Genomic DNA, 18,336 nt, shown 5'->3' with positions numbered 1-18,336 from the left:
GATACACCAGAAGTACATTCATTTCCAATGGAACGCTGCATTTGCCTTGCAGCATTGCGTTGCAGAGGCAGTTGCAGTGCGTTCTGTGTGGTGCATACGTTCGATAAATCGAACGTATGCATCAAATTGTATGAGTGGACTTGACAGAAAGTTGCAAAATATGAATGTAGATTTTTTTTTGCACACATATTCAGTAAAAATTTGGGATTACATAAAAACAGTTTGATTGCATAATTTCTTTACATTTTTTATAAATTTATTTGTCAAGTATATTATTTATTCGATGACATCCTCAAATTAATTGTGAGAGCCTATAATATAATTTCCCTCCAAAATGCAGTTTTGGAGCGAAATGCAATAATAAATAGTAAAGATAGGCAGAGTAGGCTCTTTCAACAATGAGACCAACGTTGAGGAAGGTGGTCTTGATCGCGCTGTTGGGCCGGGACCAGCCCCGCCGAAAGCGCAGGTCTGTGTGGGTTCAGAGATGGTTAAAGTCCCGAAAGCAGGCAGGGGAGTTCCACCGTCTAATTCAAGAGCTTCGACTGTTTGGAGAGGAATTCCGAAGTTACTTTCGTCTGGACCGAAGCCAGTTCGATCACCTGCTCCAGATGGTTGGAGCCAGGATCACCCGGATGGATACCAACTACCGGGAGTCCATCAGCCCAGTTGAACGCCTGGCGATTTGTCTCCGGTAAGCTACATTCTAGTACATTTTTAAAGCCTTTGATACCATAATTGATTGATATTTGATACATTATTTTTATGTGCAACCTAGCTAGCTAAAGGGCTCTAGTTAATAGTCCCTACTTGACATCAGATGTACTTTTACAGAATGTTCATTGGGACTATAACTTTTCCCAAAGTTGGTTTATAATCCTTTTTTAATTATGCAATGTTACCAAATGAAAAGAAAGGTGCCTTCTGCCCTGATGAAGGTAGGCTAGTCTTCTCCAGGACCCATTGTTGTTCAAGACAGTTACAGTTATTCATTACATTCTTATTGGACTCACATACACTCTTAGAGAAAAAGGTTCCAAAATTGTCCCTTCTGCTTTCCCCATAGGATAAGCATTTTTGGTTCCAGGTATAATATATGGAACCCAATAGGGTTCTACTTGGAACCAAAAGGGGTACTACCTGGAACCTAAAAGGGATCTCCTATGGGGACAGCCAGAGAACCCTTTTAAGTAGATAGTACCATTCTTTCTAAGAGTAGAGTTGGCCTGGACTACAGTTTATTGATATAGTCATAGACTGAATTGTACTGTTTCAAAGCATTGTTAATGATGGTTGATGAGTATTACAATATAATTAGTATAGCATAATAAACAGTAATGAGGTAGCTATATGAGTAGATATAATATGTGGGTGGAATTCAAGTTATACACAATATTTATCATTATATTTTAGATTCTTGGCGACAGGGGACTCCTACAGGACCATAGGATTCAGCTTCCGAGTTGGACGGTCCACGGTGGCAGGCATTGTCCCCGCTGTGGCACAAGCCATTTGGGACTGTCTGATTGGTGAATACATGCCTGTCCCCAAGGAGGAAGACTGGAGGGCCATCGCTGCCGAGTTCCTGGAGAGGTGGAATTTCCCCAACTGTCTTGGCTCCATTGACGGGAAACATGTAGTAATCCAGGCTCCACCGTGCTCAGGTTCGCAATTCTACAACTACAAGGGTACATATTCAGTTGTACTCTTGGCTGTAGTAGATGCCACCTACTGTTTCCGTGTTGTTGATGTTGGTGCTTACGGCAAGGGAAGTGATGGCGGGACCCTCCGGGACTCTGCCTTTGGCCAGGCACTTCAGGATGGCACCCTGGATATTCCACCACCTGCATCACTCCCTGGGGCTGAAGACCTGGGACCTGTTCCCCACGTCTTCGTCGGCGATGAGGCCTTCCCTTTAAGACCCAACCTCATGAGGCCCTACGCTGGACGCCAGCTGCCATTGCCAAAGCCTGTAAGGATCTTTAACAAACGACTGTCCAGGGCAAGGTTAGTTGTTGAATGCGCCTTTGGGATTCTGGCAGCCCGATGGAGAATGTATCGGAGAGTGCTTGGTCTCAGCCCCTCAAATGTCGATGCCTGCGTGAAGGCCACATGTGTTCTCCACAACTACCTGCGGAGGTCATTCCAGGAGCCGCTCCGGATGGAGATGGGCACGCCAAATGGTCACCTTCCTGATGTCACCAGGGCAGGTGCCAACAACGCCCCCAGACAGGCACTCCAGGTGAGGGAGAAGCTGACCACCTACTTCTCATTGCCAGCAGGTGAAGTCCCATGGCAGTATGCCGTGGAGTGAAATGGCTCTTTTAAGAGCCCCATAACACAAAAGGTTATTTTAAGAACCATCCACCGTTGTCCATAAAATTGCATTTTTCCCCCAAATTACTTTATGTATCATTGTCTCTCTTCATTTGGAAGCTATATTTAAGTGACATTTGGGAGTAAAGACCACACCTTAATAACCCCTTCCCTCTCCCATTAACGTCAGTATTATACACACCTGGCATGGTACATCAGGTGAGCGGGAGCACTAATTAAGGTTATACGACATACAGTTAGTATGATAACAAAGGGAAAGGGTAACCTAGGGTCCATACAAATAGTAGTTTACCACCATGCTCACTGGCCTGACAAAATACAGGTGGAAAAAAAACTAATTAGGAAGAGAATGTTTTTACTTTCATCTTGTCTTAGATCTGCAAAGGTGTAGGGAAGAAATAAGCAGATTAAGTCTAAATTAGATATTAATAAACAACTGAAACAACTGACTATGAAAACATTATAATTTAATAATTATTCAAGTACAGGAAAGAACATGACAGGTATGTGTGTATTCAAGTACAGGAAAGAACATGACAGGTATGTGTGTATTCAAGTACAGGAAAGAACATGACAGGTATGTGTGTATTCAAGTACAGGAAAGAACATGACAGGTATGTGTGTATTCAAGTACAGGAAAGAACATGACAGGTATGTGTGTATTCAAGTACAGGAAAGAACATGACAGGTATGTGTGTTGTAGAAATGTCTAAAAAAAATTGAACTATTGAAAGAGGTGTGTATGTGCGTGTAAAAAATAAATAAAATGAATGTATAGCCTGTAATCTGTAAGAGAACAACAAGAGCATGTATTTTTGGCACAACTGCAGACCATTAAAGGGACTACTCATAAAGCCTAGACGTAGTAGGGGAACTTCAGACATGGCCATAAAGAGAGAGAGGGCAGGGCACTGGAGATCTGAGGTATGAAGAGGTGTGTGTGTGTCTCTGTCTCTGAAAAAAAGGAAATAATATGTAGCCATAACACAGCTAAACAACCAAATGGCACCTGGACGTCATGGACCAGTCGATGGAACATAACTTCACAAAAAGTTTCAACACCCTGGTTTTCAAGTGGTTTTAAAGGAAATAAATATATTGACCTTTAGTCTCGTAAGAGACCAAGAGCATCTGTGAAAACTCCGTATGAGTTTCAATTCAGAAATCTATGTAACACTAATAATGAATGCTATCCTAAGAATTTATAAACAAATGAATTGACTGAATTTAAACAGAACTGACGTGTGTGAAAAGAAAGGTACAATGAGGGAGGTCAAAACAGCAACCAGACAACTCCTCTTCCTGTCCTTCCAGTGAGCTGGTCGGCTAAATTGACTCAATTTCTGAAAGGGAAGAGAAAAACAACACATACAAGCTTAACATAATATGACACCATAAAAGGTGAGATTTATGTTAACTAAATACTGCTTGTATAGTGTAGTTAGTGGCATAAATATAGGAACAGTGTGGTAAAGTTGGTAATACTTGCTGTTTACTCATGGAATTTGTATTTCAGATCAAAAGATGAATATGACAGGCAAATATTTAGACAGCAACCTGTTTTGGGATATTTTCTAACCCAGAAACAACAGCTATACATTTGCCTCATATTAATACTTTGATCTGAAATACCAATTAACCTACATGAGTATACTCTAAAAATGACCTACTTTACTTCACTGTCGCACACCTATGACACTACCTGTGATGTGGAGAAAAAAAAACGTACCATTGAACTCGGCTTCGAAAAGCAGCTGATACATTTTAACCTTGACTGCTGCTTTTCTTTGCTGAGGCAGCCTCTTCAGTGTTGGCACCAGGCTCATGGCAAAGAGGGTCTCTTCATCCTCCTTCCTGTGAGCATCAGGTTGGGCTGCATCCCTCTCGACGGCTTGGAGGAGCCTCTGCTGAAATGAGTTGAGTGGATCTGGGGGCTGGTACCTCCGATGACGCCTGGTGTGACGTTGTTCCTCTTCGTTTCTTTCGTTTCTCTCTCTGTTTCTCTCCACGGCCACATCCTGTTCAACGAGGTCCTCAGTGGTCACTTCCGTGAGGTTCATAATAATCTCAGGTGGTCCGGGATCCAGAGGTGCTTCCTCCATTTCATCATCTTCCATGGCTGCACCGGTGGTGGTCATACTCGTGGATGATGTTGTAGAGGGTCTCACTACACCGGTGGAGGTGATGGTCGCACTTGTAGGTGACATTGAGGGTCTTGATGCACCGGTGGCGACAACACTTGTGGATGGCGTAAGGGGTCTGGCTTTAAAATTGCCACTCGTTGCCCTAGGCACAATAAATGGATCCAGAAAAGAAAGAATGTGGCAGAAGCGCCAAGGCTGCTGGCCTGAAGCTGCTGACCCAGACCTCTTCTCTTTCTCTGCCCTTCTCTCTCTCTGATACCTGTCCCTGAGTCCTCTCCACTTCCTCCTACAGTCTTCTTCTACATAGACATGAACATGATAAGCCAAACCATTACCTAGCATAACTATAGTTATTAGATAGCTATCATGGACATGTCACCTACTGTACACATAGACACACACGGTTATTTGACCAAATTATCAGGGGTACAGTAGTATCTACCATTTCCATTACTATTTATCTAGCATTCACACTCTTTCAAACATGAAAATTTGGTAAAGTTATCAAGGGTAGTAACTAGCATAATTTATTTGACTATTTTTCACACACACCTCATTGGCTAGGTTAGCAAGCTAGGTTAGCTAGCTAGCTAACGTTAACTAGCTACATCTAGCACAAGCTCCCTACTAAACTGACCTGGCAATCCTACTATCGTGGACACTTGTCTCCAAGCAGCATTTTGTGTGTTTATGTCCCTGTAGCTGTCAGCAGTTGTGTCAAAAAGACACGGTTTTGAAGATACTGCGAAAATTATTCTCTCCTCCATGTGTCCAACCGCATGCGACCATTTGCAAAAGGTACCTGCATCAGTATAGTTGCCTAGCTGCGCAAAATGTTATGCAGCAGTGATGCAATGACGCAGTCGGTGTGTTCGAAGCGTTAGCGTTGCTTGGGTCCTCAACATACAAACAGCTCATTGTTCAACCCTAAAGACGCAACTGGTATGTAATGTTTGGAATTATTTATTATGTTGCATCCAGTGCTTAGCACAATTTACATGTTTAACTCTGGTAGGAGTGGTGACTTCTTTTGTTGTGGATATTTTCTCACTGCAGAAGTAATTGCTTGAAGTACTAGATTCAATTGTTTAAATGTTTACTTTATTCAAAGCCATGCTTTGTTGCTGTGTCATGCATTGTTTATTGTGTAAAATAATGCATGTTTATTCTCTGTTTAAGGTTATCAACCTATTCCCTATTCCTTATTCCTCTCATTCAACTACTCTATTCAACAAATCAACTGTTTCAACATATTCAACAAATGGCATCAAACCCATAATAAAATACTAGAAAGGAATTGAGTTGTCCCTTTGCATCCTTCACGTGTTGAGCAAGCCGTTTTCAAGTTTGGGCAGAGCTGAAATAATTAGAACACCTAGACAACTTGACACTAATTGAGTGTATGTGAACTTCTGACCCACTGGGAATGTGATGAAATAAATAAAAGCTGAAATAAATCATTCTCTCTACTATTATTCTGACATTTCACATTCTTAAAATAAAGTGGTGATCCTAACTGAACTCTTTTTACGAGCATTAAATGTCAGGAATTGTGAAACTGAGTTTAAATATATTTGGCTAAGGTGTATGTAAACTTCCGACTTCAACTGTATATACAGTGGGGAGAACAAGTATTTGATACACTGCCGATTTTGCAGGTTTTCCTACTTACAAAGCATGTAGAGGTCTGTAATTTTTATCATAGGTACACTTCAACTATGAGAGACGGAATCTAAAACAAAAATCCCGAAAATCACATTGTATGATTTTTAAGTAATTAATTTGCATTTTATTGCATGACATAAGTATTTGATACATCAGAAAAGCAGAACTTAATATTTGGTACAGAAACCTTTGTTTGCAATTACAGAGATCATACGTTTCCTGTAGTTCTTGACTAGGTTTGCACACACTGCAGCAGGGATTTTGGCCCACTCCTCCCTACAGATCTTCTCCAGATCCTTCAGGTTTCGGGGCTGTCGCTGGGCAATACGGACGTTCAGCTCCCTCCAAAGATTTTCTATTGGGTTCAGGTCTGGAGACTGGCTAGGCCACTCCAGGACCTTGAGATGCTTCTTACGGAGCCACTCCTTAGTTGCCATGGCTGTGTGCTTCGTGTCGTTGTCATGCTGGAAGACCCAGCCACGACCCATCTTCAATGCTCTTACTGAGGGAAGGAGGTTGTTGGCCAAGATCTCGCGATACATGGCCCCATCCATCCTCCCCTCAATACGGTGCAGTCGTCCTGTCCCCTTTGCAGAAAAGCATCCCCAAAGAATGATGTTTCCACCTCCATGCTTCACGGTTGGGATGGTGTTCTTGGGGTTGTACTCATACTTCTTCTTCCTCCAAACACGGTGAGTGGAGTTAGACCAAAAAGCTCTATTTTTGTCTCATCAGACCACATGACCTTCTCCCATTCCTCCTCTGGATCATCCAGATGGTCATTGGCAAACTTCAGACAGGCCTGGACATGCACTGGCTTAAGCAGGGGGACCTTGCGTGCGCTGCAGGATTTTAATCCATGACGGCGTAGTGTGTTACTAATGGTTTTCTTTGAGACTGTGGTCCCAGCTCTCTTCAGGTCATTGACCAGGTCCTGCCGTGTAGTTCTGGGCTGATCCCTCACCTTCCTCATGATCATTGATGCCCCACGAGGTGAAATCTTGCATGGAGCCCCAGACCGAGGGTGATTGACCGTCATCTTGAACTTCTTCCATTTTCTAATAATTGCGCCAACAGTTGTTTCCTTCTCACCAAGCTGCTTGCCTATTGTCCTGTAGCCCATCCCAGCCTTGTGCAGGGCTACAATTTTATCCCTGATGTCCTTACACAGCTCTCTGGTCTTGGCCATTGTGGAGAGGTTGGAATCTGTTTGATTGAGTGTGTGGACAGGTGTCTTTTATACAGGTAACGAGTTCAAACAGGTGCAGTTAATACAGGTAATGAGTGGAGAACAGGAGGGCTTCTTAAAGAAAAACTAACAGGTCTGTGAGAGCCGGAATTCTTACTGGTTGGTAGGTGATCAAATACTTATGTCATGCAATAAAATGCAAATTAATTATTTAAAAATCATACAATGTGATTTTCTGGATTTTTGTTTTAGATTCCGTCTCTCACAGTTGAAGTGTACCTATGATAAAAATTACAGACCTCTACATGCTTTGTAAGTAGGAAAACCTGCAAAATCGGCAGTGTATCAAATACTTGTTCTCCCCACTGTAGGTAGCTGAGTAGGGGTATATATACTGTGTCTATAACTGTGTTGTAAAGACAGACATACCAGCAGTAAGCACAAACTGACTTGTTTTGCGCTACACTAGAGACTGTTGTCAAGTAGTTGGTCTCATCAAGTAAAGCTACAAATAAACTGAATGCTGAGGGACAAATGTCTCTTCACATACTGTTGATTGTGTTAGCAAAGTCACAGACGCTCCTGTAGTATTTGTTTTATTGTACCTTTATTTAACCAGGTAGGTCAGCTGAGAACAAGTTCTCATTTACAACTGCGACCTGACCAAGATAAAGCAAAGCAGTGGGACAAAAAAAACACAGTTACACATGGGATAAACAAACGTACAGTCAATAACACAATAGAAAAATCTGTATGCAGTGAAGTAAGGAGGTAAGGCAAAAAATAGGCCAATAGTGGCAAAGTAATTACAATTTGGCAGTTTACACGAGTGATATATGTGCAGATGAGGATGTGCAAGTAGAAATACTAGTGTGCAAAAGAGGAGAAACTCAAATAAATATGGGTATGAGGTAGGTAGTTGGTTGGATGGGCTATTTACAGATGGGCTGAGTGCAGCTGGGGGAGATATAAGTCTCCAACTTCAGTGATTTTTGCAATTTGGCAGCCAAAGGAGGCGTTGGCTTTGGGGATGACGAGTAAAATATACCTGCTGGAGCGCGTGCTACGGGTGGTGTTAGTACGCTGGAGCTTTACCTTATAGACCTATAGATGACCTGGAGCTAGTGGGTTTGGCGACAAATATGAAGTGAGGACCAGCCAACGAGAGCATACAGGTCGCAGTGGTGGGTAGTATATAGGGCTTTGGTGACATAACGGATGGCACTGTGATAGACTGCATCCAATTTGCAGAGCAGAGTCTTGGAGGCTATTTATTAAATGACATCTCCGAAGTGAAGGATCGGTAGTATAGTCAGTTTTACGAGGGTATGTTTGGCAGCATGAGTGAAGGAAGCTTTGTTGCGAAAAAGGAAGCCGATTCTAGATTTAACTTTGGATTGGAAATGCTTAATGTAAGTCTGGAATGAGAGTTTACAGTCTAGCCAGACACCTAGGTATTTATAGTTGTCCACATATTCTAAGTCAGAACCGTCCAGAGTAGTGATGCTAGTCGGTCGGGGAGGTGCGGGCAGCGATCGGTTGAAGAGCATGCATTTCGTTTTACTAACATTTGAGAGCAGTTGGAGGCCACGAAAAGATTGTTGTGTGGCGTTGAAGCTCGTTTGGAGGTTTGTTAAAACAGTGTCCAAAGAAGGGCCAGATGTATACAGAATGGTGTCGTCTGCGTAGAGGTGGATCAAAGAGTCACCCGCAGCAAGAGCGACATCATTGATATATACAGAGAAAAGAGTCGGCCCGAGAATTTAACCCTGTGGTACCCCCATAGAGAGCCAGAGGTCCGGACAACAGGCCCTCCGATTTGACACACTGAACTCTGAGAAGTAGTTAGTGAACCAGGCCAGGCAGTCAGAAACCAAGGCTGTTGAGTCTGCCGATAAGAATACGGTGATTGACAGAGTCAAAAGCCTTGGCCAGGTCGATGAAGACGGCTGCACAGTACTGTCTGTAGGCCGCACAAGGTTAAGGTTTTAAATTACTGCACGGTCTGTTCTATATTCCAGCCTGGCATGTATTTCAATTAGGACCAGCTAAACATACCAAAGTCAGTACACATACACTTCACTAACAGTTAAGAATTCTGCATTTTAAAGGCCCAATGCAGCGTTTATCTAAAAAATGTATAATTTATGAGGAATAAAAGATGCACTATGCAGAAATATAGCTCTGGCCAATTCCTGGTTGCTCAAATTATTTCAGTTTGTGACAAAAGTAGTGTAGAGAACCATTGTTATCTAAACCTCTGAAATATATTTTCCATAACCCCAAATATTGTATTTTCAGCATTTTGAAGCCGGTGTTCAAAACCAAAATTAAGACGCAAAAACTAAACTTAAGAACAGCTGTCATTTCCTGGTTGCTAAAATGCAACACTGTTCACTCAATTGAAGTTGAGGAAACAAGCACTGAATAGTGTAGAGAATCCTCGACCCATCAAAATCACTGAAATATATTAAAGTAAAAATCTCAAGCAGGAGTGTCATGTTACAGGGAAATGGGATGCAGGGGAGATTTGTTTTGAACACAGTCTAGTGCTGTTGCAATGTAACTAGCTTCCACATGACATGTTTGTGTTTGAGAGTCAGCCTTTACTGACGGTCATAATAGCTGCTAGATTGTGCCAACATTCAAAAATTAGCGCTATATCGTAGAAAAATGTAGTCGATTAGTACCACAAAGTAGCAAAGTACCACAAATCAATTTAAAAAATGTTTATTTTGCTGATGTACAAAACTGGTGTAGAAGCAGAAAATGAGGAATGTACACAGGTTACACCTGTAACATTCACTTGGCTCAACATGCATAGACATAAAAAAGTATAAAACAAAAATGTTAGAATTTCATAAATTCCCTAAATGTGCTTTAAAACCCAAGCAGCAGGTTCTCATGCACCTTTCACAGATTTAGTTAAGGCAGCACTGTAATCATGACCCTTTATCCAGAACTTTCAAACGTTTCTAAAACTAAGGTCTAGTGTACTAGAACCACCAGGTTCTAGAACACTAGACCAGTGGGTAGCTGGCTGCCGTGGCGATGCCACAGTGGTTCTTCCTGTCTTTGGCCATGTAGATGTAGCCTTTGTCTCCCCATTTCTCGCTCCAGCTGAGAAAGAGACAAAACATGTTAGTCCCACAGTTCTAGTTAGTAGGAAATTATAGATTCACTGCTGCTTTAGAAAAATGTATGACTTAGACCATAGTATCAGGACAACACCAACACTGTATTCAAATAAAGGCAATGTAGAGATGCATATTCCCCGATGAGGAAATCAACCAATCCCGTAGTGGTGACGTAACAAACAAAAAACATCCTAGGAGGATACGATGTACTGTACCTGTTCTTGACAATCCAGAATTTCTTGCCATCTACATCCTCTCCTTCAAAACCATATCCCACCACCAGAACTCCATGGCCGAGCTCCTCACTGCTGCACTCCTTCTCATAGTAGATGCCTACAGGGAGAGGACATAGTTAAATTAGTAGGCTAAGATGCTGGGTTTACCTCAGTATGTAAAACCACCTGATCTCAAAGCTAAAGGTAGTTAGGTAGCGTGTAGCTCTTTACTAGAGGGCAAAACTGAAATATTGGTAACAAACAAATGACTTCAGATGATACCATTTGTAAATCTTAGCTACAGTGTGAAAAGGACAGACCAGAACAGCTCACTGCTACCCAAAAATAGTAGGTTAGGAATCCAATCCTTGCAAATATTCTAACACATAATTTAAGTTGCACCGCTAACTGCTACTCACCAGACTTGTAGAACTGGAAGGAGTCGTGGCTGGCATCGATGGCGACAGAGACGGGGCCGACAGACGCCACAGCACTCATCAGAGTGTGCTCCTTGCCACTGGGGATATCCACAAAGCCGGTTTCATTGACAGCACTGAACTCTGGTCGGTAGTGGCAAAGGGCATCCTGAGTTACCAGATAAGACCAACGGCCATGATTAGTAAAAAACATACTCCAATTATTCAAGCAAGTCAGTCATCCTTGGAGACATAAATCCCACTGTAATGAAGTAGAAAAATAACAACCATAGGAGTTGGTTCTACAGGAAACTGCATGATCTGGGACCAGGCTAAAAGAACAGGGCCTTACTTTTAATAAATGCATCTTCATACGCCATTACATTTGAATTCAGACTAACAGAAAACAGGGCCTTACCTTGCCCACATAGGGGTAAGACGCCTCTGTGTCCAGGCCACCGTTGTCCTTCACATACTGGAACGCCCGGTCCATGAGACCTCCATTACAGCCATCGTTGCCCTGGGGTCTGGAGCAGTCCACCAGGTTCTGTTTACTCAAAGACACCAGATTGCCAGTCTTCCTGAATAGCTGGCCCTCTATGGCCCCGGTGGCACTGAACGCCCAGCAAGACCCACATGAGCCCTGGGGTAAAGATTGTTAAACATCTTGTTAGTATTTCATGTCAGAGCACACTGACATGTGCATGTAAGTAATAACTATGTATACGCAATTTGCCGCCTTATCTTCTGTATACTGTAAATTACAATCATGGTAACCAGCACGCAAAAGAGCCAGACAGTTCTCTGGAAGATATGCATTGATGTAGTGACACAGCAGTGTGTGTGGATATGAGTCATGACTCATGAGTGATTCAGGTCTCACCTGGTCCATGACGGGATTGACGTAGCCCTTCTCTCTCCAGTCCACAGCTTCAGGGACCTGCAGGTAATTGGGTTCCATGAACAGAGAGCCCTTGTACTTCCTCTCAGTTGTCTGCTTGTAGCCGTTCATGAGCTGCCCGAACTCTTCGTTGGTCTAGGGAGGAAGAAGTCAGAACACGTTGAAGCGTAATGTCTTCCCTGGCCAGATGTGGTTTGTAATTTACCATCTGAATGGGAAATCAAATTTTATTAGCCACATGCGCCAAATACAACAGGTGTAAGTAGACCTTACAGTGAAATGCTTACTTAAGCGCCCCTAACCAACATTGCAGTTTCAAAAAATAAGAGATAAAAGTAATTAAAGAGCAGCAATAAAATAACAATTGTGAGACTATATCCAGCGGGGTACCTGTACAGGATCAATGTGCGGGGGCACCGGTTAGTTGAGGTAATATGTACATGTAGGTAGAGTTATTAACTATGCAAAGTGACTAGACGACAACAGAGAGTAGCAGTGGTGTAAAGAGAGGGTGAGAGGGGCACTGCAAATAGTCTGGGTAGCCATTTGACGAGATGTTCAGAAGTCATATGGCTTGGGGGTAGAAGCCTCTTGGACCTAGACATGGCGCTCCGGTACCGCTTGCTGTAGCAGAGAGAACCGTCTATGACTAGGGTGGCTGGAGTCTGACAATTTCAGGGCCTTCCTCTGACACCGCCTGGTATAGAGGTCCTGGACGGCAGGAAGCTTGGCCCCAGTGATATACTGGGCCGTTAGCGTATCCCTCTGTAGTGCCTTGCGGTCGGAGGCAGAGCAGTTGCCATACCAGGCAGTGATGCAACCAGTCAGGACGCTCTCGATGGTGCAGCTGTAGAACCTTTTGAGGATCTGAGGACCCATGCCAAATCTTTTCAGTCTCCTGAGGGGGAATAGGTTTTGTCATGCCCTCTTCAAAACGTTCTTGGTGTGCTTGGATCATGTTAGTTTGTTGGTGATGTGGACACCAAGGAACTGGAAGCTCTCAACCTGCTCCACTGCAGCCGGGGGGGAAGATGAGAATGGGGGGCGTGCTCGAAATGTAGGTTTTATTAATGTCTTAGGACTGTTTTAAAAGTTGTGCACGGAACCATGAATCTAGTGTGCATCTTTGAGTAAGTTTCAATTCCCTTCTCAGGATAACTATTCCATTGCTGCTTGATAGTTAAAGAAACCTAACCTGCGAGTCTGAATACATTCCTGCCTTCATTGTCAACGCTGATACCTGTGTGTTGTCAAAGTGCCTGTGAAATAGTTCATACTGTATGTGCTTCAGCAAATCTATGGCATGACAACAAAAAGATCCAGCTACAGCACACACACAGTATGGGAAAGAGCTGCTGAGAAGTACCTCCTGCTCCACAGTAAAATGTCTCAGCAACAGACTTGGACAGAAGCTCACTGGAACTGATATCGGCACCTCAAACTTTCTACTGCTTGAGTTCCTGCACCTCATAGAATATTAGCTCAAAAGTCCTGCAGAGTTCCTGGATATAAATATATACAGTACAGGCCCCCAGAATGAGTACCGGCACCCATTTCATCCATGTCAAGCACTGCTCAGCAAGGTGATTCTTCTTACCATGTCACCAAAGTGGTTCATGCCCAGACGGTAGGAGTGTTTTCCCATAGAGTGGTCCAGGTTGTGCATCTCAATCTTCTTCAGGTTCTTCTCCCAAACCATCCTCCTCCAGCCCTCCTCGCTCTGTAACAATGAGTGAAAAACAGTGAGAAAATATACACAATCATATACTGTCCCAGAACTATGGGCACAATCCATGCAATTAATGATATATAGGTGTAATTTACAGCTACAAGTATGCACCAATTGATCAATTTGAGCCCCTTGTTGAGAGCAGTGGAGGATGGTGGGAGGAGTCATAGGAGGACAGGCTCATTGTACTGGCTGTAATGGAACGGAGTCAAACGTGGTTTCCAAATGTTTGATACCATTTCAATAATTCCATTCCAGCCTTTACAATGAGCCCATCCTCCTATAGCTCATCCCACCAGCCTCCACTCTTTGGGAACTACTGAGGGGTTCCTATGAGGATGTGCTCCTCTACTTGTGCTTAAACACCCACCTCATGGTAGTTCTTGCTGTGCCAGTTCTTCCACAAGTGCCAGTGGCCCTCCAACTGAGAGTCAAACATAGGGGCCGCATACACAGCACTCATACAGAGCACCAACACTGCCAAGTACAGGGACGTCATGGTCAAACAGCTGTGTAGAGAGAGAAAGAGCAGAGCTCAGTCAGCCTTGTATTTTCAGTGTAAAGAAGCTGTATAGTATAAAATGTTGAATTTGTACCTTTGAAACAATGGCAGATCTTCAACGTTATATACAACAACAAAAAGTCTGGACAGCACCTCCTACTGGAGAGTTGATCTACAGCTATCCATTTGGTCTCCCATCCAGGGTTTTAACCAAGGCCAGCTTAGCTTTGACATGTCACTGACTACTACCGATGTGGTATCGTGTGAATGATTGACTGCATCACTTCTTTTTATAAGAAACATTGTTTTGAAAATACTTAGTTTGCATAGTCAACTGACACACAGCTCTGGCACACACTTATCCCACCAGACATGCCACCAGGGGCTTTTCATAGTCCCCAAATCCAGAACAAATTCAAGAAAACATACAGTATTATATAGAGCCCTTACTGCATGGAACTTCCATCTCATATTGCTCAAATAAACAGCAAACCTGGTTTCAAAAAACGAGGCACAACACCTCTCCCCTATTTGACCGAGATAGTTTGTGTGTATGCATTGATATGTAGGCAACATGTGCATTTAAAAAAATGTATGTAGTTCTGTCCTTGAGCTGTTCTTGTCTAATGATGTTCTGTATTATGTTTCATGTTGTGTGGACCCCAGGAAGAGTAGCTGCTGCTTTTGCAACAGCTAATGGGGATGCTAATAAAATAGCAATTCAAATTTTAAAAATCCAAGTCATTCCAAAGGGTAGCTTTAACAGAGACAATGACATTTAACCATCCTTTAAAAGTCATCAATTGTAATATTTATGCCAATAAATCACTTGTGAAGTCATCAGCAGCTATTGTTTAATTCAACCTAGGGTTCACAAACACGTCACCTTGCACTTTCACCATTCTGTGAAGTGAATTCATCATAATTGATTTAATCTGCAGCCTAATAAACTGCATGCTTTCCCAACGAGTAGTCGAGGGAGGTCCACACTACTACTCCAAGTTTACTTCGATATGATGGTTATTATATTCACCAACAATCACAAAATTAATTTTACTGACACAAAAAGACTCTACCTTGTCTAGCGTATTTTGTGTTGTCGACATTTGGAAAGTTTACTGGAAAATTATGTTGCCATCAAGTTTGACATTTACATTTATCCGACATGTACTTTACTCGCATAACACGGTTGGATGGAAAAGTGGTTTGTGAGAAGATTTTTTTTTTTTACTTCCAAGCCCCCCTCCCTCTCTTACTAGGCTACTACACAACCAGTGTTCCAAATTATATAAAGTAATGTTGATATCCACAGAGATATTCGAGGGAATGTTTGGTAACAGCCGGCAGAAAAAGCAACATCAGAAACGGTAGACTAATGTTGTCTTTCTGTATCAATCAAATCAAAGAGCAAATGCCCCTGGTAAATGTCCATAACCCAAGACCTAACACTGTACAAACAACATAACCGAAAGCCGTACTTACTTTTTCCCGTCAATTTGCAGTAGCTGGGTGATGATTTCTGCTGCTGTTGATTTGTAGTCAGTGTACTAGACACGACACTTTATACAGCCAGCTATATGTCGTATAATGGGGGGGGGCGGGGGGGGTGGGGCTTGTGATTGGCTGAAAGGGGACCGTATATCACACTGCCGGCCGGTTGAAAGATCATTTAAAAGATCTCATGTCCCGCCCGTTGTAAATAGCCCAGCATGTGATTCCTGACCTCTTGACCGTTTTCATCAACTCTCTAAAGTTGAAACATCAAATTTGATTAAACATCTTTAGGGAGTTGATTAGATTACTGGGAAACAAAAGGGTAAAAAGATACATTGTGACATCGAATCAGTTTCAATTAACATTTTTTAATCTTCGGTTACTTTGTAACAGTTCTCTCATCATGTGCTGGCGCCGAGGAGATGAGAGCATGGCACGCTGATGCTCATACAGCAATGCCAAAGAAATTACCAGAAAAAAATGCAAAACATGTTCATTAAACAGTAATGACATGAATTTGGGAAGAAAGGTTACTTAAAGTCTAGTACCTGAAACTGAGTGGCCAACAACAAACGCCACATATATTCCTGCTCTGTGAAGCATACAGCAGCTTCAGTTTTTGTTCAACCATGTCCTAATATGATAGATTCAAATAATAGCCTGAAGTTGAGAGAATGAACAAATTAACCTACATTTATCTAGCTAAAATAAATGAGATTATCTGCATTCTTTAGATACTGATTAATTATTGTGTGATAATCTGCTGTGTCAAGAAAGTTCTGATGGGCTTGTAAATAATTTATTTGTGTAAATAATCATTCCAATTTCATTTGAAAGGTGTCTTACAAGCCTGTCAGTGTTTTTCTACCTCTTCTGCACATTCTCCTTTTGTTTTTAAGTGGGAGAACTTGCACAATTGGTGGCTGACTAAATACTTTTTTGCCCCACTGTATGTGGGTACTGATAGTGCAGACACACACACACACACACACACACACACACACACACACACACACACACACACACACACACACACACACACACACACACACACACACACACACACACACACACACACACACACACACACACACACAGTAGATATGTGGTTATTAACAGGACTCCTTGATTGGTGTTGGTGTGTCTACAAGAACACTACAGGAAAATCAATGAATGGATGGGTACTGAATTATCCTTTCGTTTTTTTTAAGATAACCATTAGTTCCTAGTATTGATCGATCATACCAATAAGAATTTGTAAGTCGCTCTGGATAAGAGCGTCTGCTAAATGACTTAAATGTAAATGTAAATGTAAGAATGTTTTGATAACAATGCAGTAATGTATCCATGCAAGATCATACTTTTGATTACAATCTAACAGAAACAGATGCACTTACTCTACCTGTCAGACATGAAGTGTACTGCAGGCAATGTAACACAGTCATGACCATAGCATTGAATAAAGAGTTGAATACAGGGCATTTGGAAAGTGTTCAGAACCCTTAACTTTTTCCACATTTTGTTACATTACAGCCTTATTCTAAAAATGATTACATTCTTTTTTCCCCCTCATCAATCTACACACAATACCCCATAATGACAAAGTGAAAACAGGTTTTTAGAAATTTTAGCAAATGTATAACAAAGAAAATGGAAATATGACATTTACATAAGTATTCAGACCCTTTACTCAATACTTTGTTGAAGCACCTTTGGCAGCGATTACAGCCTCGAGTCTTCTTGGGTACGACGCTACAAGCTTGGCACATTTGTATTTGGGGAGTTTCTCCCATTCTTCTCTGCAGATACTCTCAAGCTCCATCTGGTAGTTCGGGACAGTCACTGCACAGCTATTTTCAGGTCTCTCCAGAGAGGTTAGATCGGGTTCAAGTATGGGCTCTGGCTGGGCCACTCAAGGACATTCACAGACTTGTCCCGAAGCCAGTGTGCTTAGGGCCGTTGTCCTGTTGGAAGGTGAACCTTCGACCAAGTCTGAGGTCCTGAGCGCTCTGGAGTAGGTTTTTATCAAGGATCTCTCTGTACTTTGCTCCGTTCATCTTTGCCTCGATCCTGACTAGTCTCCCAGTCCCTGCCACTGAAAAACATCCCCAGAACATGATGCTGCCACCACCATGCTTCACTTTAGGGATGATGCCAGGTTTCCTGCAGACATGACGCTTGACATTCAGGCCAAAGAGTTCAATCTTGGAGAACCTTCCAGAGAATCTTGTTTCTCAACTGTGAGACCTTAGATTGACAGGTGTGTGCCTTTCCAAATCATGTCCAATCAATTTAATTTACCACAGGTGGACTCCAGTCAAGTTGTAGAAACATCTCAAGGATGATCAATGGAAACAGGATGCACCCGAGCTCAATTTCGAGTCTCATAACAAATGGTCTGAGTACTTATGTAAATAAGGTAATTATTTTTTTATTTGTAAATAAATTTGCAAAAATTTGCTAAAAATTAGATTCACTATGTCATTATGGGGTATTGTCAGGCGGTGGGTGTAGCTGTGCATGAAGTCAGGCGCAGGAGAGCAGAGATAAGTGAACAGCGCACTTTAAGAAAGGCAAATGCACAAAGTAACAAACCCAATGTGCGAA

General features: G+C 42.4%; 3 protein-coding genes across 3 annotated transcripts; 1 reads left to right on the top strand and 2 right to left on the bottom strand.

The window, feature by feature from the left end:
* The first annotated feature begins 250 nt into the window (after window positions 1-250).
* On the top strand, window positions 251-5,778 carry LOC139543669 (uncharacterized). The gene is made up of 2 exons (XM_071349974.1): window positions 251-694; window positions 1,414-5,778. The coding sequence occupies exons 1-2, from the start codon at window positions 399-401 to the stop codon at window positions 2,312-2,314; spliced, it is 1,197 nt and encodes a 398-aa protein (XP_071206075.1). The 5' UTR covers window positions 251-398; the 3' UTR covers window positions 2,315-5,778.
* Window positions 2,784-5,248, bottom strand: LOC139543670 (uncharacterized). Its single transcript, XM_071349975.1, has 3 exons — window positions 5,119-5,248; window positions 4,067-4,780; window positions 2,784-3,680 (listed from the first exon to the last, which is right to left on the bottom strand). Exons 1-3 carry the CDS (start codon window positions 5,246-5,248, stop codon window positions 3,664-3,666), a joined length of 861 nt encoding a protein of 286 aa, XP_071206076.1. The 3' UTR covers window positions 2,784-3,663.
* A 4,271-nt stretch (window positions 5,779-10,049) lies between the features above and the next one.
* Window positions 10,050-15,807, bottom strand: LOC139543671 (procathepsin L-like). Its single transcript, XM_071349976.1, has 8 exons — window positions 15,718-15,807; window positions 14,104-14,242; window positions 13,602-13,724; window positions 11,987-12,139; window positions 11,522-11,746; window positions 11,107-11,272; window positions 10,688-10,805; window positions 10,050-10,455 (listed from the first exon to the last, which is right to left on the bottom strand). Exons 2-8 carry the CDS (start codon window positions 14,230-14,232, stop codon window positions 10,356-10,358), a joined length of 1,014 nt encoding a protein of 337 aa, XP_071206077.1. The 5' UTR covers window positions 14,233-14,242; window positions 15,718-15,807; the 3' UTR covers window positions 10,050-10,355.
* Window positions 15,808-18,336: the final 2,529 nt, after the last annotated feature.

This window comes from Salvelinus alpinus, chromosome 18, assembly GCF_045679555.1.
Source record: "Salvelinus alpinus chromosome 18, SLU_Salpinus.1, whole genome shotgun sequence".
Classification (NCBI taxonomy): Eukaryota; Metazoa; Chordata; class Actinopteri; order Salmoniformes; family Salmonidae; genus Salvelinus; species Salvelinus alpinus.
The sequence above is the reverse complement of the archived record's forward strand: the minus strand, read 5'-3'. Positions and strand labels throughout refer to the sequence as shown.